At 42.1% G+C, this 24887-nt stretch overlaps 3 protein-coding genes and 1 long non-coding RNA gene across 10 annotated transcripts; 1 reads left to right on the top strand and 3 right to left on the bottom strand.

Moving 5' to 3' along the window:
* Positions 1-221: 221 nt before the first annotated feature.
* On the bottom strand, positions 222-3036 carry LOC139819406 (uncharacterized). 2 transcript variants are annotated; one of them, XM_071788719.1, is made up of 6 exons: positions 2559-3036; positions 1976-2441; positions 1563-1897; positions 1239-1486; positions 989-1154; positions 222-897 (listed from the first exon to the last, which is right to left on the bottom strand). In XM_071788719.1, the coding sequence occupies exons 1-6, from the start codon at positions 2585-2587 to the stop codon at positions 654-656; spliced, it is 1488 nt and encodes a 495-aa protein (XP_071644820.1). In that variant the 5' UTR covers positions 2588-3036; the 3' UTR covers positions 222-653. The 2 variants fall into 2 exon arrangements, with proteins under 2 accessions (XP_071644820.1, XP_071644819.1); XM_071788718.1 differs by having other exon boundaries at positions 1239-1489; positions 2559-3029.
* Positions 3037-3525: 489 nt separating this feature from the next.
* Positions 3526-22377, bottom strand: Cpr (Cytochrome P450 reductase). 4 transcript variants are annotated; one of them, XM_071788715.1, is made up of 11 exons: positions 22138-22377; positions 10790-10992; positions 9859-10051; positions 9344-9493; positions 7437-7561; positions 7080-7268; positions 6757-6995; positions 6311-6642; positions 5962-6223; positions 5650-5878; positions 3526-5571 (listed from the first exon to the last, which is right to left on the bottom strand). In XM_071788715.1, the coding sequence occupies exons 2-11, from the start codon at positions 10957-10959 to the stop codon at positions 5427-5429; spliced, it is 2034 nt and encodes a 677-aa protein (XP_071644816.1). In that variant the 5' UTR covers positions 10960-10992; positions 22138-22377; the 3' UTR covers positions 3526-5426. The 4 variants fall into 4 exon arrangements, with proteins under 4 accessions (XP_071644816.1, XP_071644817.1, XP_071644815.1 ...); XM_071788716.1 differs by lacking the exon at positions 22138-22377 and adding an exon at positions 21332-21351; XM_071788714.1 differs by lacking the exon at positions 22138-22377 and adding an exon at positions 14887-15117.
* On the top strand, positions 8052-18806 carry LOC139819411 (uncharacterized). 3 transcript variants are annotated; one of them, XR_011733715.1, is made up of 4 exons: positions 8052-8121; positions 17631-17723; positions 17862-18035; positions 18538-18806. It is a non-coding gene; the product is annotated as an uncharacterized lncRNA (long non-coding RNA). The 3 variants fall into 3 exon arrangements; XR_011733713.1 differs by lacking the exon at positions 8052-8121 and adding an exon at positions 10985-11128; XR_011733714.1 differs by lacking the exon at positions 8052-8121 and adding an exon at positions 14977-15114.
* Positions 22378-22535: 158 nt separating the features above from the next.
* On the bottom strand, positions 22536-24850 carry LOC139819408 (ras-related protein Rab-34). The gene is made up of 7 exons (XM_071788720.1): positions 24408-24850; positions 24162-24328; positions 23982-24083; positions 23828-23892; positions 23616-23746; positions 23316-23523; positions 22536-22815 (listed from the first exon to the last, which is right to left on the bottom strand). The coding sequence occupies exons 1-7, from the start codon at positions 24468-24470 to the stop codon at positions 22742-22744; spliced, it is 810 nt and encodes a 269-aa protein (XP_071644821.1). The 5' UTR covers positions 24471-24850; the 3' UTR covers positions 22536-22741.
* Between the last annotated feature and the right edge of the window lie 37 nt (positions 24851-24887).

The following is a 24887-nucleotide window of genomic DNA, read 5'->3' on the forward strand; positions in this document are numbered from 1 at the left end:
TTTCTTCTCTCTTTACACACACATAATATTCCTTATCATGCGATATATTTTTAATCTTAATGTCATATGACGTAACGGGCAAAAAATAATTCACTATTATTTTATATTTACGACGATAATAATATACGTAACGCTATATTTAATCCTTAATTTTTGGATTTCTCGTTGAGGGGGAATTTCCGGGATTAGACCAATTATTGCGAGTGTAATAACACGTGGTATTACATTTATCCAACAACATTGCTATATATATTTATTCACATCCAATAAATTTATAATAGTGCGGCATACAAAAATATATCCATTCGCGGTAAGCGTGTAGAACACTTGAACAACACGGACGCGCGGTGAGGTAGAGACAGTATTATCTGCGGAACAACGGTATTTAAAATAAAACGTCGCGCGTATACGCGTGCGACGATCATCTTCCGTAAATACATTTTACACGATAAATATATGTATATACTTCTTAAAGCGTTTTATCGTGCTTCAAGCGTTATCCTGATGCGAAACCGAAACGCGTCAAAGCAACATTTTGTACTCCTCGGCTTTACACGCAGCATACACATATCGAACATTTGTTAAAAATATATTTCTCGCATGCAAGCTGTGTTCAAAGCGCTTCTTCCGATTTCGTCGCGTTAAGCTTTTTCTCAGAGTCTCTCCGTCGCTCGGACTTTCTTCTTCTTGCCTTTGGCCACTCTGGGAGTGCAGTCCCAGCCAGCCGAGAGCAAGCTGATCCTCGATTGCGCCGGAACGATGTGCTTCCCTTGAATCGCCAAAAAATCGCCGCTACGATCGCGAGTCGCGTGGGCGGATTTCGGCATCGTGGCTCGAGATATCGGGCTCAAGGGTTTTCTGTTGCAGTGCAGGGCAGCAGGCGACGGTGCCAATGATCTGAAATTTATAATTTGAATTATCCTTCATCCTCTTAATTTCCTGACCATTTAAAGGAAAGAAGAAACGTTTCAATGCACGACCAACGCACCCATTTCTGCTGCTAGGAAGCCTTGAAGTGTCTATGGGAGCGAGTCGAATATTTTTCGGCCAAACAGTAGGAGAGACGGGAGCTTGCCAGGCGGAATGAATATTTGGATTCCTCAATGCACCCGATCTTCTCGCGGAACCTTGGAAGCCAACGTAGCCAGCTGATCCTAAAACATCAACGATTTTTGTGCGAGTGTTAATATTAATGCATCAATCAAATTGATAATTGAAATGACTCGGTGCTCATCTACCTTGGCGGGAAGAGATTTCCAAATTCTCGTACATAAACTTAATCGGGACGGTCTTTAAAGTAGAGAAGCTTTCTCGTGTGGACACCGTAAAAGGCACGGGGCTTACAACGATCCTCTCGTTAAAAATAGTGCCAAGCTTATTTCTGCCTATATGTGGCGTGCACAACCGTTCCTTGGCCCTCAAAGCGTCGTCATCTCCCGCATCATCAAAGTTTTTCAGTTTGTTCGCGGAGATTGAATTCCTCGTCCTTCTAAAAATCAGATTACATAAAATAAGAAGAAGCGCTCCCGCGTTTAATACTTTATTTTCTTTTTTAATCTTACTTCTGAACTCCTTGATGGTTCGCATCGTTCTTTATTATCTGAAGGGAGCTTTCGGTATCCAGCAATCGGTTTCTTATGCTTATAGACTTGTTCTCGATATAATTCGGCGAGATTGCTTCCTCCGTCCAATTCGCTTTTGAGTTCCTTGACGAATTTCTATTACCATGAACAGGAGCGGGGGCTATTCTCAGGGCGTCACTTAGGTCGTCGTGCAAGGAATCTGTATCGCTCTTCTCGTTAGGAAAAAACTCTGAGATTACATGTTCCATCATCATGTCGAGAACATCTTCGAATTTCGCTTTGTTCAGTTTGTATTGCGCAGAATCCTCTCCCTCCTGTAAATATCATAAAGATACAATATAGGTACGTATGCAGATTATATACCACCCGCTACAGAAAGCTTCTCCCTTTACCTTCATCGAAAGATTGCGTTCGGCGAATGGTTCATCGTTTTGCGGATCAAGTCTCTTCGTCTTTTTGTCGCTCGAGCCAACCTCCCGCTGTTCACAGTCGCTCGTTGCAGCCGGATTCTTGCCGACTATCCTTAGGTACGGTATCTGCGATCTCCACTGTATACATTCGTCCAAAGCGGACTCTTGGAACAGCTGATCGTCCTCCTCGTAGAGGGTCCTCTCCACGGTCGCCCATTGCTGCTCCAGTCTACGAGTCGCCACGCTCTCCACCTCCTGCGACCAGGAAACGGACGTTGCCGCGCTGTTACCGTTGGACGGGGCATCGTCGTCCTTCCACGATTTCTGCCGCGGCAAACTGGGCAGCCGGAAGCGATCGTTCCATTCGTCCTCGCACCCATCGCCCTCGTCCTCCTTCAGTCGCAGCAGGTGTTGAGGAGCCTTGATCTTCTGTGTCAGCGGGCTGATCCTGCGGGATAACGAATAATTCCCCGTAATCCCAACCAATTTCGACAATTGCTCGACGATCGTTTGCCCGAGGGCAATTTTCCAAACTGCCTGTGAGATATAAACAAACCGGACTTACGCGCTTCTCCTGCGGCTGTTACTTCGCATCTCATGCTTTCCCCGAGGGTCCTCCCCATCAACAAGATCCGATCGGCGACGGTCCCGTCGCGGGGATACCACCACGAATCCACAACCTCGCGTGTCTTCCAACAAGCAAGAGAGGGAAACCTTTTACTGATGCCCTTTCGATTTCTGACGCGCGCAACGTCCTCGACTGGGACCTTTTAACGGAGCGGCCGCATCGCTGCCGCGCCTATTTCTGCCATTCATAATTTCTATTTTACGCCGTGCCTCACACGCGAGCACATTATCGATCCCCCCGTGCTCGGGCCGTGACTGAAATATTGACCACGATATAACGGAAACGGACTCTCGCGTACCCGCGGCGAGGCTCGTTCCACCCCTATGCGCATGATACTGAGCCACTGAGGGTCGCCGGGGAACCCGGGGTGGCCGGGGGTCGCGCGCGACGTGCAGGCCACGACGCCCACGACGTGTATTATTCAGCTGAGACGCGAACCCACGTCGATGATACGACGCTTAATGACGCAGAAGGGAAAACATGATTTACTTTTTTTGCCGGTAAGACGGTCGGTTTTTTTTTCCACCCACAGGGTGCCCCGTAAACCCAGCATTGTAGGAAAAAAATTACAAGAACGAAACAAAAGTTTTTACTCGCACAGCATATTCGGTATCTTCACTATTATTCACAATATGGAAGATTAGTTTATATATTCAACTAAAAAGCAATGATTAACGACGTCAGATAATGGCGTTGCATCAAAATATAAAAAAAAAAAACGTTAAATATATGATGCTGCACTTGTGAGACGCTCTGTATAACGTTATTGATATCCTCAGAGACAATCTGAACTTTGAGATTCAGTTTATCACAATTATGTTTCGATTATTGTTAGATAACTGGTCACTTTTTGAATTTGGACGATCACTTTCTAACTATGCTTAGAGGAAAGAAATTATAAAGATAGTTTGTAAATGTTTTCTTTAATATATAAAAGTATTACCATTCCTAGATACGCGAATGATCCAAGCAGAACGTAAAACTCATGATAACGTTATCGTGATGTCATTGTGAGTTTTATGTCCCATCTGGAGAGATTACGCTACGAATAATGTGATCTGGTTGCGTTATACATGTCAATCGACTTGATTTTTATTCACCATCCCTGTATGCATCGTGTAAAAATATAATTAATTATAAATTCATTATACAATCGCCATGAGAGACGTAGCTTCGCACATACCTCGATATCTCTAGCTAGATTAAAAACGCTGCGCGAATAAACAGCGATCGTGCTATTCACAATTGTTCACCTAATTTGTCACAATTGTATTACCGCATCAATAATATCAATAATTGAGCGTTAATTTTCAAGTAGAGAGACAGGAAGCCTCTAAGTTAACATTTTTAACGTTGATTGAAACCAATGCGCGCGCGCGATACCTATTTCGATTCGTATTCCGCATGCCGCGACGGAGTGAACAATAATGGATTGAATTTGAATTGATATTCACTAGTAACTTTCTTAGCCACAAATTTCACTACAGATCGCTTTGGTTTACGTGCACGAACTTAGCGTAAAGCGTCATTTTAAACACTGGAATAAATCTGCTCTAAATATCTCTTTAAAAAAATGTCACTACTTGCATACTGACTAATATCACCAATTGATACGAACCAATAACTTCTAGGGATTGTATACTTTATATAATTATACAAATTTTTTTTTAATGTAATTACTACTGAGAACAAGACACAGCTTCAGGCTTAAATATGCCTTGTGCGTAAAACTTAACAATTGTACAAAGTCCTCTTGCACAATAACAATCATTCACATTGACTATATACTGAGCTTGCAAAGAGAAATTATATCCGATGTATATATTCGCCTATTATATTTGACGTGAGACTTAATTAACTAGATTGGCGCATCGCGATCGCGAAGATCGCGGATAATAATGAAAAACAGCCGAATTTTAATGAAACTGTTTGTACAATTTGCGTGATGAATAGTAACTTGGTATATGATGGTGAGCCAGAGCCGATATTTCATTGACATGTCTAAAAAAGCACTAAAATATTCAAGCGTGAGCAGAAACGAGTTAGTTTATCTCGTCTTGTTGTTCGTAGAATCTAAAATGTATAGAAGGTCCGTTTAAGTAATCTTACATTTGATAAAGATTATTGTGAGTATAAAATTATTCGTGAAATAATCTTATGATTATTTCATTAGTTTAATTATTGACGAGGCAGGTATAAGGACGTTACGTACGAATAAATACAGCAAAAACTCGACCAAGGATGTACAAGTGGAAGATTCCTGACAATGAAAGCTTAACGAACGTCCAAGATACGAGATAGTATGTAATTGCCATGCATTTACTTATATTGTGTATAGCACACACACAAATGAAGTTGATAGAAGTACGGGTACAAATAACCCCTTAGGTTGCCTTTTACATTCTTTTTCAATAACTTTGAAGTCAGTTTTTCATCGAAAACCGATATTATATACAAATATATAAACTAATTTCCGAAGCATTTAAATAATGTATTTTGTTATCTACAAAGACGAATATGAAAAATAAGTCAGATACAATTAAATACTTTGCGTAAAATTTAAGAACTCTATACGTAACGTCGGCTCTGGCTATGAACAATAATTCAACTACAGTTATTCTATACGGCAGGACATGATGAAACTCACCGGATAAAAACCACGGAATGAAGAAAGAGCGAATGAAAGGTTTAATTGACTGAATGTCGTTACTAATGATTGTCCCGTCGCTTGAATGAATCAAGCTTGGACCCTCGCACTCAAAAAAATGCTTCTGTATATTTCTCTATGATACAATTAATATTGACTCAACTCCAAACATCACTGGAATATCGCTTCTGCGACTCCATCTTCTTGATGTAATTTGCGGCGTCAAGTTCCGACATGTTGCCACGTTCCATCACCACTTTGAGTAATATATTGTGCACGTCGCGTGCCATATTTCTCGCATCCCTGAGAAAAACACAAACAATTTAAATTTTGAATACGAATTTCTTTTTTGTAATAGAAAAGTAGATGCTTTGGACTAACCCGCAAACATAAATATGTCCGTTTTGTTCACCAATGACACGCCACAATTCCTCTTTGTTCTTCTCGAGCAAATGCGTGACGTAGACTTTGTGTTGTTGCTCGCGGCTGAACGCGGTGTGCAACGTTAGGGTGCCGTTCTTCACGTATTCCTCTAATTCTTCACGATAGAGATAGTCCTCTTGACTTTTTCTGCATCCAAAGTACAGTATCGTGTCACCCGTCTCTTTACCTGGGATTAAGATTCAAATATTAGTAACGCTCTACCGCAATGAAAATGCTGCGATTACGGAATCAAAAGCAGAGCATGCTTACCTTCCTTTCTCGCAAAGTCCCGTTCCTGTATAAAACCTCTGAACGGCGCTAGACCAGTTCCTGGACCAACCATGATGATGGGGGTACTCGGGCGCGTCGGCAAACGGAACTGAGACTTTCTTACGAAAATCGGGACGAGACAGGGTGGATCGGAGGGATGTTTCTCCTTCAACCAATTGGTGGTTACACCCTTGTTTATCCTGCCGGTCGGAGTTTTGTACTCTACCACCACCGCCGTGATATGGACCGAGGTTGGATGGAGCTGAAACAGGAATTACGATTTTTACTTAAAGGTCTTTTTTTTAAATAGACAAATTCTATTATTCTTAAAATCAACAAAAAAAGATACCTTTGGAGACGAAGATATCGAGTAATATCGACACTGTAACCGTGGCAAGATCTCGCACAAATGATCTAATGGTGGCTTCAAGCTGGAAATATCCTCCAAAATGTGCACAATGTTGCGGTTCTCTTGATTTATCCATTGCTGATAGGCCGCTTTGCCTTCCGCGCTGGTCGACGCCATCAGCTTTAGCTTCTCCTTTTCCGCGAGGTCGCTCGTATATTCTGCTAACTCCTTGAGAACGTGCGTGCGCGGATTACTCGTAATGTCTAGGTAATGTGTCAATGCAGTTCTGTAGCTGCAAGGGCAAGGAAACGGATGTTTCTTCGTGGATTCCTCTGTAAAGCAAATAACAGTTTATCTTTCAAAAAATGTAAATGAATAAATTGTATTTAAAAAAACGAGAAAAAAAGTAAAAAGGAGTGGAGAGAAAATAAAGAGCGAGTAAATACCATCTGTATTCGTAAGGGTGAAAATAGTATCCAAATTCACGCCGCATTGCTCGCCAATTTTGTTCACCAGCTCCGCATTGTTCACGGGATAGACGGCCAAATGATCGCCTGTCTCGTAACGCATCTTGGAGCTTTCGATGTCGAACTCGATGTGCATGCACGATCTGTCGGATGTTGGACCGTGCAGCTCGCGATTCACTTTCACAGGAGCCAAGAATGGGTTCTTCGCATCATACGGCCTACAGACAAAAGATGCAGACATTAAGAATGCTAAGTAAGAACAAAGATTATTTCACGCAATTCCACAGTAAATAAGGACTTACGGTCTCTGATTTGCGAAGGAATGAAGACGCGCGATCTCTCCGGTGTAGACGCGATCGGTCGGCAGATCCACGTGCTCCGTGAGCTTGTATTGTCGAATGCTGACATCTTCGCCGGCTCCCTCGATGCCAAAGAACTCACAGACGGCCGGCCAAAATTTATCTTTCCACGTGATGAAGTCATCCTCTATGCTGTAACATTGAAATTAATTATTAAGAAAAAGAAGCTCTAAATTGTAGAAATTAAGAATGATTGGTAAGACAAACAAAATATATTTGCCTATAATGAATGTGATGAAAAAAATATTTATTTTAAATTGTAAAAAGAAAAGAGGAGGAGGGGCACGTTGGGAACCTTACTTTGCGTCATCATCCCCGAGACCCAGCTCGAAAACGCGCGTAGCACCCAATTGTTCCATTCTGTGATCCACGTATATGCCAATCTCATTGTAGTGCTCATAGGTCTTATTACCCAGCCCGAATACCTGAAAAGAAAGTAGGTAAGCGATTATGCAAAGCGATTATTGACGTGCATTCAAACCTTTGACTACATAATAAATATTTATTTAGTATTTATATAGTACTTGACTATATAAATCTTTGACTAAATAAACCTTTACCTATATAAATACTTATATAGCCTTTATATAAACCTTCCTATACATACATAGTACTTATATACATATAGTAGCTAAAGATTTATTCTGGTTTATTCGACTATTTATGGATTCGGGGAGCGCGCTATTAGCGCTATTTGCTTGTTCTATCCTTGTTTTACACCTGATGAGCGATAAAGACAAAATGATGCAATAGCGCTAATAGCGCGCTCCTCGAATGCAGCCTATATAAGTATAGTCCAAAGTTCAAACTCTTCCAAAAATTAGCGGGAATCTCGTGCGGCGATGCCGGCGATCGGCAATCTCGGATTTTTCTGTTTTTCATCGATTTTCTAACCTCAATATCTCTCAGTACCACGTGCGACACGCGCGATATCGCTGCACGCCGCCGCGCCACGACAGCGCCGACCCGGCGACGGTGCCGCAAGGTGAGGCGGAAGAGCTTATTGCACGACATTCCAATGTTCATGATTCGTATCGAAACGCATTCGCGTACGTAATATCGTAGGCGATAACGCCGGTATCGCTAGATACTCGTCGCACTTCCGACGTTATCGTGCACCGGCACTTTCACTTTCTATCCGAAGAAACTGCGATTTTATACACCCGTGGGGCCTATTCTGTAAAACGACAGTTTCGTTATCGTTATATTGTCGCTTTCAGCACGAAAGCGTCCAAAGCGAACGCAGCCATAATATCTGTGCAACACAAGTAAAAAAAGCAAAAAAAGCTGCGCAACGACAACGAAATATAACGATAACGAAACTGTCGTTAAGAGTTAAAAGGCCTTCACACATAAAATGCCGTAAGGACGTAAGCGTAAGAAAACCGATCGATCCCAAGTATTTTCCCCTACTGGGGTTACGGACAGCACAATACTTGATTGGGATTGGTCGATTTTCTTACGCTTAAGTTTTACGTAAGTTCTTACGCGATTTTATGTGACGGCCTTACAGAATAGGCCCACCGGTATCGAACATAATCGTCGCATGTGCGATGACTGTGATGTATTGTATGCTGCTCGACACTCGACAATCAATCATGCGTTTACGTAACGCCTAATGACGTACTGGACGAGAAGCCCGAGAGGGCACCACTGCAATAGTACAATGTGCAATGTCAAGGCGAGATATATTCTAATCATTTAATTTGAAAAATAAAACAGATACGAAAGCAGGACAGAAAAAAGCTAGAAAATAGCGCAAAAAACGTGTAAAAAGAAAAACCGCATAAAGAAAAAATGCGAAAAGAATCAAGCGCGAAAAGAAAAAAAAGAAATGCAGGAAGGAAACAAATGCATAGAAAAGGAAAAATGTGAAAAGCGTGAAAAGAAAAATGCGAAGGAATAAAAAAACAATAAGGAAGAGGAAGACAAATTCGTTATTTGTGTGCATTAATTGCATCCTTGGGTCACATCCGCGTTTTTTCTTCCCCCAACATATTCTCGCCGCGCATAATTATCGTTATTAAGATTATTAATCATCAATGCGTGTATTATAAAAGTTAAATTGAATTGCCTGAATTGTACACAAAGCAGTCTACTCAGACAAAGGACGAAATTAACTTCACGGCGATTACGACGTAATATGTTCGATCCGGAAGTATTCAGTGAACGTAAATCCGAGGACGTATATATATATATATACATACCGCGTAGTTTAATCCTGTGAGATCACCGTCGCCGTTCTTGAGCCAATCAATGAATTCCATCGCGTTGTCGGTGGGATCGCCCTCTCCGTACGTGGCCAAGCAAAACACCGCCAAACTGTTTGGAATAGTCTTCAGATGTACTAGCTCCTCCTGTCGCAGCAAAAACAAACGTTCCTTGCATCATTAATATTTTTTTTTGCGTCACGGATAATATCGTTATTTATCATCCGCAGTAAGGTCGTCCAGTAAGGCGAGACGAGACAACTACCAATGTATATATGTTTCTGCACGTGCGAGAAACGTGCACGTTTAATAGTTAACGAGAATGTCTCAATTGGCTCAACAGCATCACTCGAGAAGTCTCGCTCGGCAAGTTTCCGTCTCTCTCGCATGTGGAAATGTACGGCAAACACATCCTCGTGCACTTGCAAATTGCAATTTAATTCCCGCGCTCTCTCTTTTCCCCTCTCCGAGATTACAGACTTACAGTAAATCGCCATAACGATTTCGCTTACCATATCGCACTCCTCGGGATCGGCCACCATGCCCTTCATCTTGTATCTAATGCCCTCCTTGGCGAGACGACCCGCGAATTCTTCGGCAGTACCCGTCTGGCTGCCGTAGAACACCACCAGACTTCGCCCGGAGGTTTTCAGCTTCTTGATAAAAGAATTCTCCGATGGTGGTATCGAGGCGCTGGACGTCGATCTGTAATTGAAAAATCATAGGCGTTCAGCAGCGCATTACAATGCCACTCTAATCCTTGCACTATTAAATTCGTAATATCGTCAAATTATACTCAATTTAAGTCATTTTAAACCATTTCTGTAGGTCGCCACTTCTCCTACTCAAAAAATGTCGTTAATTTAAAACAATATTAATTTGACTAAACCAATGAAGTTAAAATAATACTGTTTTGTGTTAAAATAATAAATTTCGACACACATTGTAGTTACAAATAACAAAATATTCTTTAATTCAAGGTATCAGTTTAACGTCAGTTTCTACCAATGTAGATTAACTTTAATCTCGGTTTAATTTACTTTTTATCTTTTTCTAATTGTTAAAATTAGAAAAAGACCAATTGGTAAGTTAAACAATGCAGATTAAAGTTAATCTGCATTGATAGAAATACACATTAATTTCCTTTAAATAACAGTGTGGATTTTTCTTATGTCGATTTCTATCAATGTAAATTAACTTAACTCTCGGTTTAAAAGATAAAAAGTAAGTTATAAATCAAGATTAAAATTAATCTACATAAAAATGGAGTCTTATTTGCCGGTTCAACCAAACCTCCTCCTTCCTTCGAGTAATTCACGAAGGAATCCCGACTATTCGCCGGTAGCACTTCGACTCGAATCCTATCGAGGTCCTTTTACGCAAATCAGGGGATCGTATAAGAATAAAGGCGTTTCTCTCTCTCTCGATAAGAACCGCACTTACTGAATGGAATAGGACTTTGGCGCTGGCGTGAGTGCGTCTCGCTTTCTCCTTCTCAGGAGCCACCATGCTGCCGCTACGAAGAGACCAACGACCAACAGGACGTCCAGGACGCTGAAGTACGTCTCGTCGTACGCCTCCGTGCCGCTTCCGCTCTCCGGTGATCCTGCCATTCTTATAGCCTTGGGTTGCGACGCGTCCGCGGTCTGCGAGAGATTCAACACAATTTCAATTGATTGATCGTTTGACTACAGCGGGATTTACTTCTCGTGCATGAACTCGAGAGACAAGACTCTTCATGCCCGCGCCAGATTATTTCGCTCGAGACGTGGACAAAAATAGGTATCGTACATTTTTTTTTCCCTCCCATTATCTTATCATTCTTAACTCCACGCGTTGCAACGCTAATTATCAATGTAGTCTTTTCGCCATTAATACAGAATATGATCAAATATGTCATAATATGGTCTTTGTTGCCAGCGCTCTCAAAAGCCTAAACTCAAAGTCCGAAATGTTTCTATTATACCAAGGGTACGACACGTAGCGAGCGGAAATTAGGAAACGCTAGCGTTCTTGACCCCCCCCCCCCCCATTGTAGTATCCACTAGTTAAGGATACACAATTGTCGCATAAAAATTATTACGCACTCGAAGCGGACATAGCCGTGACTCGACTCTTATTATCTCGCCTTTATCAAGGTTGAATGTCAGTGATAACGCCTGTCGCGGATCGGGTGGATTTATTTTAAAAGAGGTGCTTTACGCCGGACAATTTACGTCAGTATTTTGCATTCGGATTTTTCGCGTGAGCCAGACTTTTCCCTCGTCTCCTTCCCCCCCCCCTCCTCCCCCGCCCGTTCGAAATTGGAATAAATGCTAATAAGTCCGACAACGAAATTCATGTGAATGGTAATTTCCTTTCGCAGGCTTTTGCATCACGATCGACCGTTTGTTCGTCATTGTTTCGAGCGGTGGTCGAGTTATCGCGTAAGTCAATCGACCGTCTTATGAAAGAAATACTGGCGGTAAGCGAGCTGTCGAAAAAGACATTTATTAAAAAGATATTTATTATTGGTATAAAAATGTAAAAATCGTCTTTAACTACGAGAAATCAGTCGATTCGAACGGACAATGCTCCGATTGCAGAAAGAAAACGCGTCTTCTACGGGCACGTGCACTTGACACAGCCTGATAATGACAGAGAAAAGCGAATGACGTATACAAGTCCTTGCAAAATAGTTGTTGTTTTAATTATATCAGCCACGCGCGCGGTTCGCCGGCGGCTCCTATCGCAATCGTCCGAAGTGATAAAATAGTAAAGTGATAAAGTAGTAAAATAGTAAAGTAGTAAAGTAATAAAAGTCAAGGGTTCACCTCACGTCAACGATCGAGAGAGTCGCTGTTTATTTACTTACTACTGATTTCGTCACTTATTTACTACGATGAATGACTGACGCTGGCGTTATTGACGACTGGCGACGCGACGCGACGATTCCGAATCCCGACGTTCGAGAGATTTCTGAATGTCATACTCGCACGACATTCGGCCGAGATTATGACGAAAGGTTGTCATTGTCGGCCGAGATTATGACTCACGCTCGCGATTGACGATATTGATAATAAGGCGGGATTATTTGGCATTACTCTGCACGTTTCGGTTCCACACAATATTCGTTATCTCGTCGCGAGAACGCCGATATTATTTTGTCATTCTGACGTCGAGAAAAAAAACACACTCATTACGCGGCGGCACGGAAGAGCGAAACTTATATAATTATTGTGTCACAGCTTAATACAGCTTGCGTAACGCAAGTGGGATCTATTAGATTCGTGATCGTCACACCGCGCGTTCGCGGTGAAGGAATAAAATCGGCTCAGATTCACGCGAGAGTTACACGTTTTTAAGGAGCAATGAGCTCGAAACATCATCTGTTGTTCTTCATCTATAATCTATATCAAAGCACGCCTTTATTATCTTATTTCTCTTCGCTTATCTACCTGCCCGCTTATTACGACAGTCGCCTTATCTTGGATTTATTCCGCTCGCTCGATTCACCGCGACCGTCTGAAAGCGTCACGATGACTTCTGAAAAGCGTCCCGTGCTGAATGAGGAAAAAGTCACGTAACCGAGCTTGCCTAGCATGCAATTAGCTCCTCCGCTGTATTGCAAGAATTTGAAAAAAAAAATGAAAAGCGCCGCGTCCCGGCCATAAATCTTCCGCGAGATTTACATTGTCGGTTGTCAAACCGATAACGACCTCGCGAGCGTTGATTGATCGTTATTATTAGTTTACAAGTGTTTAACTTTAAACCGATCACCGTTTACCTAGTAGCGCTGCGAAAAAAAAATACTCAATGAATTCGCGGAAAATTACGCAATTATTTCCTGAAACGACAAAACATGTATGTACAAAATATACAAAATTGGTGAAGTTTGCTCATTTCGTAGGACACTTAATATTTAACGGGCAACTTTCGATAAATAGTTAACCATTAACTACAGATAGCTTATCGTTAATAAAAAAAAGTTTTAAAAATAGAACCGACTTCAAAAAAAGCTCTAAGATATTTAAAAAATTTAAAAATATTAAAAATACATACACGCCGAATATAGAACCTCCTTTTTTTTAAGTCGGTTAAAAATGAAAAATTGGTAAAAATGCGCTAGGAAATTGTTTAGCAGGCCTTCGGTCCTCAATTACCGCGTGACACTTTTGACATAAATTACCCGATACACGACAAACTTTTTGTCTTATTTAATTATACTTATTTATTGCAATTTAAAATCTGTCGTCGGAAGGTATTATTTCCTGGTGGCTTCAAAATACCCTTAAGTCCTCGGAAGCCCTTATGCGCTATTCTGTTTTAAATATCCTTGTAACTCGGATCCTAACAAAAAATTTTTAGACTGGGGTAAAAAATTTTAGATAGGGTGCAATATTTGAAAAGAGTATAAAAGTTGAAAATGGAAATAAAAAAGTAAGAGACTCCTGTCATTTTACTGACAAATATGCAACTAATTTTTTTCTATCTTTTTTTAGTAAAATTTTTGTTATAGCTCACTCAAATAATAATTCTATCGAATTACTCTACTTAAAAAGGTAGATGAAATCATTCATTAGTTGAATATTTGCCAGTAAAAAGGCAGAATTCATTTACTTCTTTCACAAACTTTTTTTCAACTTTTATAAATTTTTTTTTACCCACCATGGCCGATTTTCGGAAAGAGCAACTCTTTTTGAACCCTAAATATCAATTGACGTTTAAAAATTTTGATCAAAGTCCGAATGACAAAGATTTAAAACAGAAAAGCGCCTTAGGGGCCTAGTGATTGTCCTAGGACTTAATGGGTTAAGGTCAAGTTATTTACGTATATTGATCCCAACGGTCAACGACGCTTAATTTCTAGTGGCCCAATGTCGATCTTCCAGCTTTACCTTGACCTTAGTCAAGGATTTATCCTTGACTAAATCCTTGAATAAATTTCAGAAGTTTAATTAGGTCAAACAACATTTCAATCTCCTTGTCTACATTAAATCACAGATATCGAAAACTGAAGAACGAGAGATGCCGTTAATTTGCATCGTCCGGTATCAAATACTGACCGAGCAATCGCTATTACTAAACGTATTTCATTGACACAGTTATACTGCGTCATTGATGCTAATTTCCTTGTTTTCTTTCGTTTCTTTCATTTCGTATACGAACGTCTAGTTCGTGTCTAACGTGATTTACGCGCCGCGGTAAATGTCGGAGTAACGCGTTTCATTCTCCGCACGTTTGGACCTCTTTAACAAATTGTATCATTCAATCGTCGAGAAAGATACGATTAAATTTCACAAGTTACATTAAAAAAAAAATAACCGCGTACTCTTTAGAAGTATAAAAAAAATGTCAAAAAGTCCAAAGGCTTTTCGATCCATTTTACGAAGTTTCCGACAAAAATCGACCTCCTCTGCGTATCCGATATGCGTGACAACGCACGTCAATCAACACGATCTATACCCGGAACTCACACAATACCTGGAAATCACGGATCGCGTTATCTCCTCGCGCCGCGTCAACAATCATTTTACATAACGTTATTTTGATTCGCTTACCGGAAGATCCATGCTGTACGCGTGAGGGAACGTACGAGCGAACGGAATTCGCGGAAGCTTTCGCAAGCGGGATTAATGCACGTGGCGATGCCGCACGATGTCTGAGCGATCACGTGCGAGAATCTACCGCGACGGCGATCGGCGCGCGACTGTAAAACGGTCGCGGAGCGGACGGCGGAGCGGAACGCCAAGTCGAGCTCACGCGGATTTCACGATACGACACCGACGGTACGATCGAGTCCATCAATATGCATGCGTCGTAAACGCGCACGACGATGACCACCACCACCGCCGCCGCCGTCGCAAATATGTGCCATCGTGACGAAGTGACAAGTCATCCTACACTTGCGCGTAATTAAACGCCCGGCGCGGCTTCCACCCCGATAAAAAATCCGCGCGACGCGAAATTAACGAAATCCGAAACTTCCCCGGAAATCCCGATCGCTCGGTTACCTCCCGTCCGCGCGCACGAGAAACAATTTTCGTTTCCGAGTGGCGTACGTGCGAAGTCGCACATGTTCGACCGATGGACATTAATTTCAAAATCGACCGATCACGTTCTCGAGAACAATGAGTCCGGAATTATTACGTAGAAATCGCCGAATTATCATTACGAACATATATTCTGATTATTCTCGGCAAACTGTAACCGATTAATCTCTAGTGCGAGCTCTAGGCAAAATTTTGTTTAAATAATAGGCTCTGTTTTAAATAAACGCAACGGATGACGTAATCCGAGAATCGTCAAACACGTGCAATTGTCAGCGATACGGTCGTCAGCGGGACTTGAGTTTCGTCATTTAAACGGCGCTCGTCTATCGTCACTTGCAACTACGAATATTTAATGGCACTTTGGCCTTTATTATTGCAATCGTCTTACTTAACTGTAACGAATAACGCGTCTGTCGTTTCTTCCTAAATTCCTCCAACGTGTTTCGACGAAAATTGTACTATTTAACAAGAATACGTTACATACATACCGATATACCATTATGTATTCCTAGCCGAATTATACAATAATTATATAATAATTCAGTTACGCAAAACTTACAGCACGCGTTAGGTCTTTACTAATTTGTTGACGAGTGTTTTCCTCAGACGTTTTCCTTACACGCTCGGAGATTCCATATTTTTATACAGCATTACGTATAATGATGTAAAACAATGTAATCGTTTAATTCTGAATTTAATTTTATATAGGTATTTAACATAATTTAAGTAAAAAACGTGAAATCGTAAAATTAAATACTTCAGCAATATATTCTGTAAACTGGAAGAAGAAATCTTAATGCGGAAATGTCAGAAAAATCAGATTAGAAAAAATTAAGTGAACGTACACGTGTATTGATATGCATATGCAACGGTAATTACTCCATCAACATATTACGCATTAAAATGAGAAATTTAAAAGTTTAATATTAGGAATGCAGCCTACATTACAAGGCAATGCCTTGTTGCAGCTTGCAGGTTTAATTTACGATATTGATGACTATGCATTTTACATCTGCTCTTGTATAATTGTAAAATTTCCTTCTTGCGATAACTAAAACGCGAAGAACAAAGATTAACAAGATTCTCCGATATAAAGCCGCCGCCGAGTATACCGATATACATCTTCGACACAATCTCGTATTAAATGTGTAATTATTACATAGACGGTCTACGTATTTTTTGCGATTTGTCTCGAGATACGAAGAGATTGCCGGTATCATTTTGTCGAGCAAAATAAAATATAATCGCTGGGAATTGTGCGGCGCATTCGAAAACATGCGGTGCATGCAGATGGAAGTCGGTGCATGCAGATGGAAGTCGGTCGAGAAAGTGAAAGCCAATAAAAGGAAACGGGTGAAAAGAAAGAGAGAGAGAGACATGCCTCGCGCTAATGTAACTGCGTAATTAGGCGGTTTTTGTTAACGACTTGACGGCACCGACGGAGAAGAAAATTTCCCCGCCGTAATTATTTCCCGATGACATCCGTCGGGTAATTTTACCCCTTCACGCCGAAAGAAGAGCCAATCGTTGCTCCAGTCGTTCAACGCTCTCCTCCTATATGCCTTCCTGCCCAACGGAGAAAAGGAGGGCGGGCTATTGTATGCAAACAACATCCCTGAAAAAAATCTTGCGGTTGCAATATCGTTTCATTGTTATGTTGGATGAAGACGGATGGATTATTGGTCAATTTGTCAGCAGGAAATGATGAATAAAATATCTCTCCGCTTCGATGAGCGATACGCGCGTGATATACTTAATAGCCATCTCCGTCCCGACGAGCGATAGTTTAGGAAGGCAGGCCGTATGGTGGCGAATTTCAATGTTAACTGCACAAGGTCAATTTTTTTAAATTATACGTCCGGCGACGTATCGCCCGTATCTACATACATACGTCACGCGTCTAATCTACACGATATAGAAGACATGATTGCTTTATCGTTGTATATATATATGTGTATACGTATGTATTACTAAAGCGAAATTTTGCCAGCAATTTCGACGAATTCCCGGAGCTATCGGTTAGCCAGATACTGAGCTGTATCCGACATATTCTAATACATGCTAATATCGCATTAAACGAACACGATATATCGATACCTCGGTTTCTTTTCTTTTTTTATTTATCGTTTGCACGAGTTTATCGAGCGCGTCCATGATTCTTCGGGCAATCATGAATCCATTAAAATTTCATAAATAATTCACGAGCATCCGCAGCGGAATAACTTTATTGATTGTACTAATGGCGTTAATAGATTGGGACAGCTTTAATCACAGATGCATGCTCATCATGATGTCTCTTCACGCATTGTCCGCCTTTCTTCTACTCTCACGACAGAAACCCGCAGGCGAGTTTTAACTTATATCCTAACAAACTGGATTTTTTTTTAAATCTTTTGAAGTGGACCCCAAGGAGTGATTAGGCGCGGCGTCAGATGACTTAATTAACTAAATTATACTGTGTTTGTACTTTGTGCCTGTTACAGTTACGATCGAGAAGGAAATTACGACGCGAGTTGAGAAAAAGCGAGAGTGCTGACTACAAACAGCGAGGCAAATCTGTGCGAGGCTGTGGAGTTTGTCGGTGACGAAATTTCTCAACGATGACAAGCGAATCTGAAAAGACGAGTGAACCTGAAAGGGAAATAGCAAACACTGAAGTAAGCGTTTCTAAAAACGTTTTTAAAAATCGACGTTTTATATTAAGGGAAGGTCGATTTCTCGACGAAGATTTCGCCGACAATATCTTCTCCGGCATAATCTCATCGAGCACTCAGTGGTAATCGCGATTTTTTCGTGTCATTTTTTACACATTTTACAATTTAAAAATAAAATTCTCGTAAAACTGGAATGGTCCTTTTTTTAAAACCCGATTAGTTCCGGCTTGCTCAATCGAATGTATAATTAAGCATACGCATCACAATTAGCGTGACATTATAAACTGCGAGACAAAATATATTCTCAAAAACATTCAACGAGATTGGCTAACGATATACAAAAGTCTATGAATATCCACATAAGTGCACCAGAACACGCACAGCGAAAAATCGGTACTTGACGAGATACTGCCGGCGTTAAAAATACCGTCAGCGAAATTCCCGATGGTGATTTCGTTCGTCAGTTACGACGCATATCAACAACGAAAGGGGAATTGCGTTGCAGGATTCAAATGACGAGGAGAAGATCGAGATCGAGACGACGTCGAATCCGAAGCGGGAGGACAGAAAGCAGCCACCGAAGGCCTGCGACGAGGAACCCTACATTGTGAAGCTATTTAAAAGTCTAATGAATCCTCAGGGAAGTCGGGAGAGCGCGAAGGATAAGAAAAAATGACACGTGAAGAATCTCAGAAGCTACATAAAATTCTTGCGAACAAAGGAGACATTAGCGAGAGACTATTGTGACAAAAAATTAATAAATTTTAAATTATATCTGTGATGTGTCTCCGCATTTTACCAAGGCCGTTTAGACGAGAGATAAGAACCGTCTGCTCTCGGTGCGATAATTTCTGTCGATTGAACAAGTCAATTAAGTTGATATCAACAGGAATATTCGACACTCTGACGTAAGAGTAGTAGACAGTACGTCAGCGCGATCAAAGTGTCGGTGATCAATCATCATTTTTGGAGGAACCTGCGTCGACAAACGCATCACGTGCGAGCATGATATAATTCTACATTTTCTCATTGTCGCCTGCGGGAATAGTATAGCGCGATAAAACGTTCAAGGTCGACGTTCTCGCTTCTGCCCGCGTGTTCCTCGCGGGGATTTCAAACACGATTAACACGTTTTTTTCGTTGTACGACGTAACGTCGAGCTTCTGCCGAGCGCGCGTATAACGATATCGATAACGTCTCGTGGCCGCGCCGTGCTGAATAATGCATTTGGGGTTCAAAGATCGTACACGTGTTCTTGTGTGATTGATTGTCTTGACGCTTAATGCCCATTTCTACCAATGTAGATTAACTTTAATCTCGATGTAACTTATCTTCCATTTTTTTTTCTACAAATTCTTAAAACTGGAAAAAATAAAAAACAAGTTAAATCGAGATTAAACTTAATTTCTACATTGGTAGAAATGGACATGAGATAAGCTTTCCAGACGAGATCCGAGATCTGGAGGAATCAAAAACGCGCCGTTCGAAGATGATCTCTCAGAAGTTGCCGTCTCAAGAGTCTCGTTTTTATCGCTCTACAAAAAATAAAAGAATATTATAATAGATAGCGTATTCCTATAAATGCACGTTAACTTTTATCTAATTCTTATAACTAAAAACGATAAGTGAGTTAAATCGAGATTAAAGTTAATCTACATTGGTGATAGAAATGGACATGGGTACCGCGCGACAAGAGAACAAGGTATCGGAAGGTGGCGATAAGAGAGTATAGATAACACCGAATTTTTTTCACGAAGGACAAAAATTCCAAATTCCTAGAACGCTTCCGTATATACGTTATAACCGAACACTCTTTCAACATATCAGCGATGTAGTCGATAACTTCTGCCGTCGAATATTCATTTCCAATTGAAACGGATCTTTCCCATGTTTCCTAAAGTTTTCTAATTTTCTCAACTCCTTAGCTCTTTAATCAACCTCTTACGCGGATCAATCTCTTTATGTCCATTTCAATCAACGCAGGTTAATTTTGATCTTGGTTTAACTTACCTGTCATCTTTTCCTAGTTCTAAAAGTTAGAAAAAGATATAGAAAGTAAGTTAAGCCGAGATTAGAAGTTAATCTACATTGATAGAAATGGGCATTAGGCCCAGTTTCACAAGTGTCGGTTAACTTTTAACCTTAGATTAAAGGCCATTGCACGTACTTAATATTCGGTTATAATCGTAAGGTCGTAAGAAAATAGACCACGCACAGTCGATTATTCTCCTTGAGCTCGAAGAATAATCGAGTGTGGTTGGTCAATTTTCTTACAGCTTTACGATTATGGCTTAAACTTTGTTACGCGCAATGGCCTTAACTCACTCTTCGTCTCCTTCCAACGTGCCCCTTAGAAAGAGACAAAGAGTGAGTTAATCCAAGATTAAAAGTTAACCGACACTTGCGAAACTGGGCCTTAATGAATCTGTGTTCTCTAAAATTTTCTATTTCTTTTTTCAACTCCTTGCTCTTTGACAGGACCTCTCAAAAAGGTTAATCATAAGAGAATTCATAAGAGAATCAAACTCGGGATCTCATCTACAAGTCGATTGCTCCTGCACGTGGAGTCAAGCGTCGTCCGCGGGGAAATCTCTTAATGGCGAGACTGAAAAAAAAGAGGACAAAAAAGAAAAGAGAAAAAACGGAGAGGAAAAATTCTCATTCCGCAAGACGATGCAAGACACTAGTCGTCTATCGTCGCGAATAGTGAAAGCGGTCTCGGACAAGACTCCTGGAAAACTGATGCAAGGCTCCGGCTTTTATTGTCCACTTCTCCGCGCTAATTGCCGCGTTTCACTCGAGACGCGCATGCACACACGCAATGCGCGCGCGCGCGAGGGGATGCCGCGATGAGGCATGTACATACGCGCGCCGCAAAAAAAACTCGATTCAACCTTGTAACACCAGAGATTACACACAGGGAAAAATTCTCGCTCGGCGTTATCTCGATGACGATTTGTTCTTGCGAAAACGATACATGCCGAGTCACCGTTCGTAGTCTCGCTTATCGTTTATGTCACGCGTGGAAATAATCCGAATCGGGGAAACGATCAGAAAACGCGTATAATCTTCCTATTGTTCTCCGAGCGTGTAATCGTTTGGAAAATCATTTTATCATCGCACGTGCGATCGCGCTCGTGCGACGCGCCGGTATACGGTCGGGGGAATTAATCCGACGCGAGACGAGAGAGAACGCGTTCGTCGATCGACACGTCTTGCTGAAATGTTCCGAAACGCGAAACGTTTCGAACCGCGCGATCAATTTAAGAAACTGAGGGGCCACATGCGTGGCCACTTACGTGTCTCACGGGAAGATCCGACTGTTCGATCGACGAGCGACGCGTCGCGCGCCGTTACATCCGTTGGACTGTGCAGCGATAAGAGGGTACCGAGGGGTCAGGGGTGCACGGTATCAAATCTATACTTTGTAGGCGCTTCTGACCTAGTGCAACGAAAACGAACAGACCTCTTTTTATCAGCTGTGTTGACTGACCTATCGATACGAAAACTATCGAGGGGTCCTGGGAAACGAGAAACGGGCGACGTTGCGCGACTTCAATTGCGCGCTAAAGTAAAACGCCGGATAATGAAGCGCGTACCATGCAAAATCTTAGCCGTGCAAAGTCTGCGTTTCTCGCGGGGATCGCAAAAGGTCCGCGAGATTAGGCCTGTTTGTTTTCGCTGCACTTCTGAACCAGTGCACAAAGTTTGAATGAAACGACGAATATAATTTTCTTCTCGTTCCAACTTGTTACACGTTGCACTAGTTCGGAAGTGCAGCAAAAACGAACCAGCGAGGATCGATCATGTATCTTTTCCCCTAGGACGGAAACGTGAAAAGTGAAGAGTTTATCTCTTTCTGTTCAACACCAATAGAAAGAGATAGCTACATGAAACTTTTCACTTTTTTCACTTTTCACGTTTTTGCTCTAGGGAAAAAGTTACATGATCCGCCTATCCAGAGGTCTATTGTCACGCGAGATTCCGAGCCTCTTATCAGTCACGTGACTCCGTGGCTCCTCGGCCTTTTCGGTTTCCAATCCCGCCACCACTCCTCCCCCTCTTCGCCGCTTTACCACCTGTCGGAATGCGGTTCGAAATTTACCTTTGAGCGGCTAACCGGTTATTCGGGTAAACGTCCGATGCTCGATCGCCCGGTCTTCAATAGCGACACGTGACGGACGCTGCGTCGTTCCGCTAAAGGTGTACAATATCGACGACGACGCGGCGAACGACGACGGGATCGAATTTCCAGCGGAGCGAGGATGGCGAAGGCGCGCGTACGTGCGTCGCGCGAGCGACCCGGCGATCGGCCACGATCGGCGACGGTCGGTGGACTCGCGGGTATCGGCGTTGCTCTCTTTTTGTGTCATTCTCCGACCGATGCAGTTCGAGCACCCGAGCGGAAATTCGCAGGACGGTTGATAAACGAGCACCAAGGAGCACGCGTTAAACGACGGTGGCGCCGTGAGCGGGAGCGCGCGGCCGGCCGCGCGAGATTCAAATGGAGACGCCCGCGCGGAGTCGCGACTTTCGTCTCACGATTCTCTTTCCGACTGTATAAAAGCAAGAATGTCGGGGACACCCTCGTGACGTGTCCCCTCTATTGTTAGTTATGAGCGTACGTTGTGTGTTTAACTGGCCGCTTTTATTTACTTTGCATTTCCAATCTTATCATCCATTATTTGAATATTGGTCAAATTCCGCCGTCACGTCGGGCATCTGGAACACTTCAGCACCTTCCGCCGCTTCGTCTCGGCCTCCCTCGACTCCCTTTTCAACGCTGGAAAGAGAGAGCGGAATCAGCAATTTGTCCTTACTTTGCATTAAGGATGAGCTACATATCCTTCGTGCGTTTACGCTGTTAAATTCATAGTATTAAATTATATTCATAGTGTTAAATGACTCAATTTGAGTCATTTTAACCGTCTTTATAGGTCGTCACTCAAAGACCCATATTCTCAACTCTTTTTTAGTGATAAAAGCACTATGCTTTTATTTGTGAGATGCTATAGTATATGTAACATCAACTATAGCATTTTAGAAATAAATGCGCGCTTTTATTGATAAAAGAGAATTCAGAATATGGGCCAAAATATGTCGTTAATTTAACTAGACCAATGAAATTAAAATAACACTGTTTTGTGTTAAAATAATAAATTTCAACGCACCTGATAGTTAAAAATAACAAAATGTTCTTTAACTAAGGTATTGGCTTAAATTTTATTCTTTTATATTTAAGTGTATGTTGGCTCTACCGAATTTCCACGGATTTCCACTCACTTATCGTCGCCGAGCCGATGTTGATCGGTTCGAGCTTCAAGCTCTGCATCTCCCGCAGGGCCATCGCGTGAAAGGAGAGCGCGGCGACCCGCGTGAACAATTCGGACACGCCGTTGCCCGTTCGCGACGAGACCGCCCAATATTCCGCCCGCATCCGGCTCGCTGCCTCGATCGCTCGTTTCTCGACTATTTCGTACACCGGGCGTGACTGTCGTTTCCCAGAAAGAAAGAGCGATCGATAAAATCAATGGCAATAATATAAATAATAAAAGTGATGAACAATATTTCCAAAATACTTACTAATAGATCCTTCTTAGCGCCAACCAGAAAGATATGATAAGGACCGACGTTGCAGCGACTTGCCTCGTTCAACCATTGCTGGCAGTGCGTCAGCGACATCAGGTTCCCCAGGTCGAAAACGACCATGATTACTAAAATGAAATGCGCGTGAGAGATGCAGAGATACAGAGAGGCAGATATAAAGATTATGTGCAGGGAGGAGAGATTTTCACCATTAGCTCCGCGATAATAAGACGCCGCTATGCACTTGAACCTTTCCTGTCCCGCGGTGTCCCATCTGCAAGTATCCCATTGTCTCAAATTACTATTACATATTACGTTCAATTCACCCCGTAAACATTTAGCGCCTCTCGTCAGCTTTATTACATTTGCAGGTGGAAAGGCACGCCGAGGATGTCGAATCTCTCCACCTCGAAGTCCACGCCGATGGTGGCCTTGTAATTGTTGTCGAAGAGCTTGTGGCAAAAGCTGCGCAAAAGAAATGATCAATTTTTTTCAAAATTTTACTAAACGATACGGTGTGGTCGTTCGCCGACGAGTCATTACCGGTTCACCAACGACGTTTTGCCGACGGCAACGTCGCCGATGACGATCACCTTGGAGATCCGAAGGGTCAGGCTCTTGTTCTCGCAGGTCCGTCTGATCAAGCCGCCGAAGTCGCTCTCGTTGTACGGCGTGATCTCGGACGAGAAAGGTGGCGGCCAATCGGTTATCTGTCGGCGAAAATCAGAGAGAGAAACATATGTTCGTATACATTCGAGCGTTAATTAATTCGAGAATGGGTTCCCCTACCTGCCTCTCATCGTGAGCCTCTTCCTTCATCATTTTGTAAACTGCGGAGCGCGTTTCTAACATATCTAACTCTCGGCTAATCGAATATGCAAGCGCTTTTGAGAAGAAACAAAAGCGCGCTCCTTCTTTTTCCACACGTGTTATTGCACAAGTACGTTTTTTGCGATTATTACATTGTTGACTGGATTTTTTATGCGCTACTGTCCGGCACCGTTCAGAGACTGGCTAGTTGTTTATTGTCGGTGGGTCACACGGGGCACGATTGATTTCTGCGTGAGTAAACGAGAAACATTGGTTGCTGCGGCAGGTGTTCGCTCGTGACACGTGTACAATGGGGGAGGCTCGTGCGGATGTAATCGTGGAAAATAAACGATCCAGGCACCTGGAATAAATTATTGTGTAATAATTAATGAATAAGAAATTTATTTTTTATTCGGTGCGACAATAACAACTAAAAAATTCAGTATCGTATTGAAATTA

Source organism: Temnothorax longispinosus, chromosome 9 (genome assembly GCF_030848805.1).
Source record: "Temnothorax longispinosus isolate EJ_2023e chromosome 9, Tlon_JGU_v1, whole genome shotgun sequence".
NCBI lineage: Eukaryota > Metazoa > Arthropoda > Insecta > Hymenoptera > Formicidae > Temnothorax > Temnothorax longispinosus.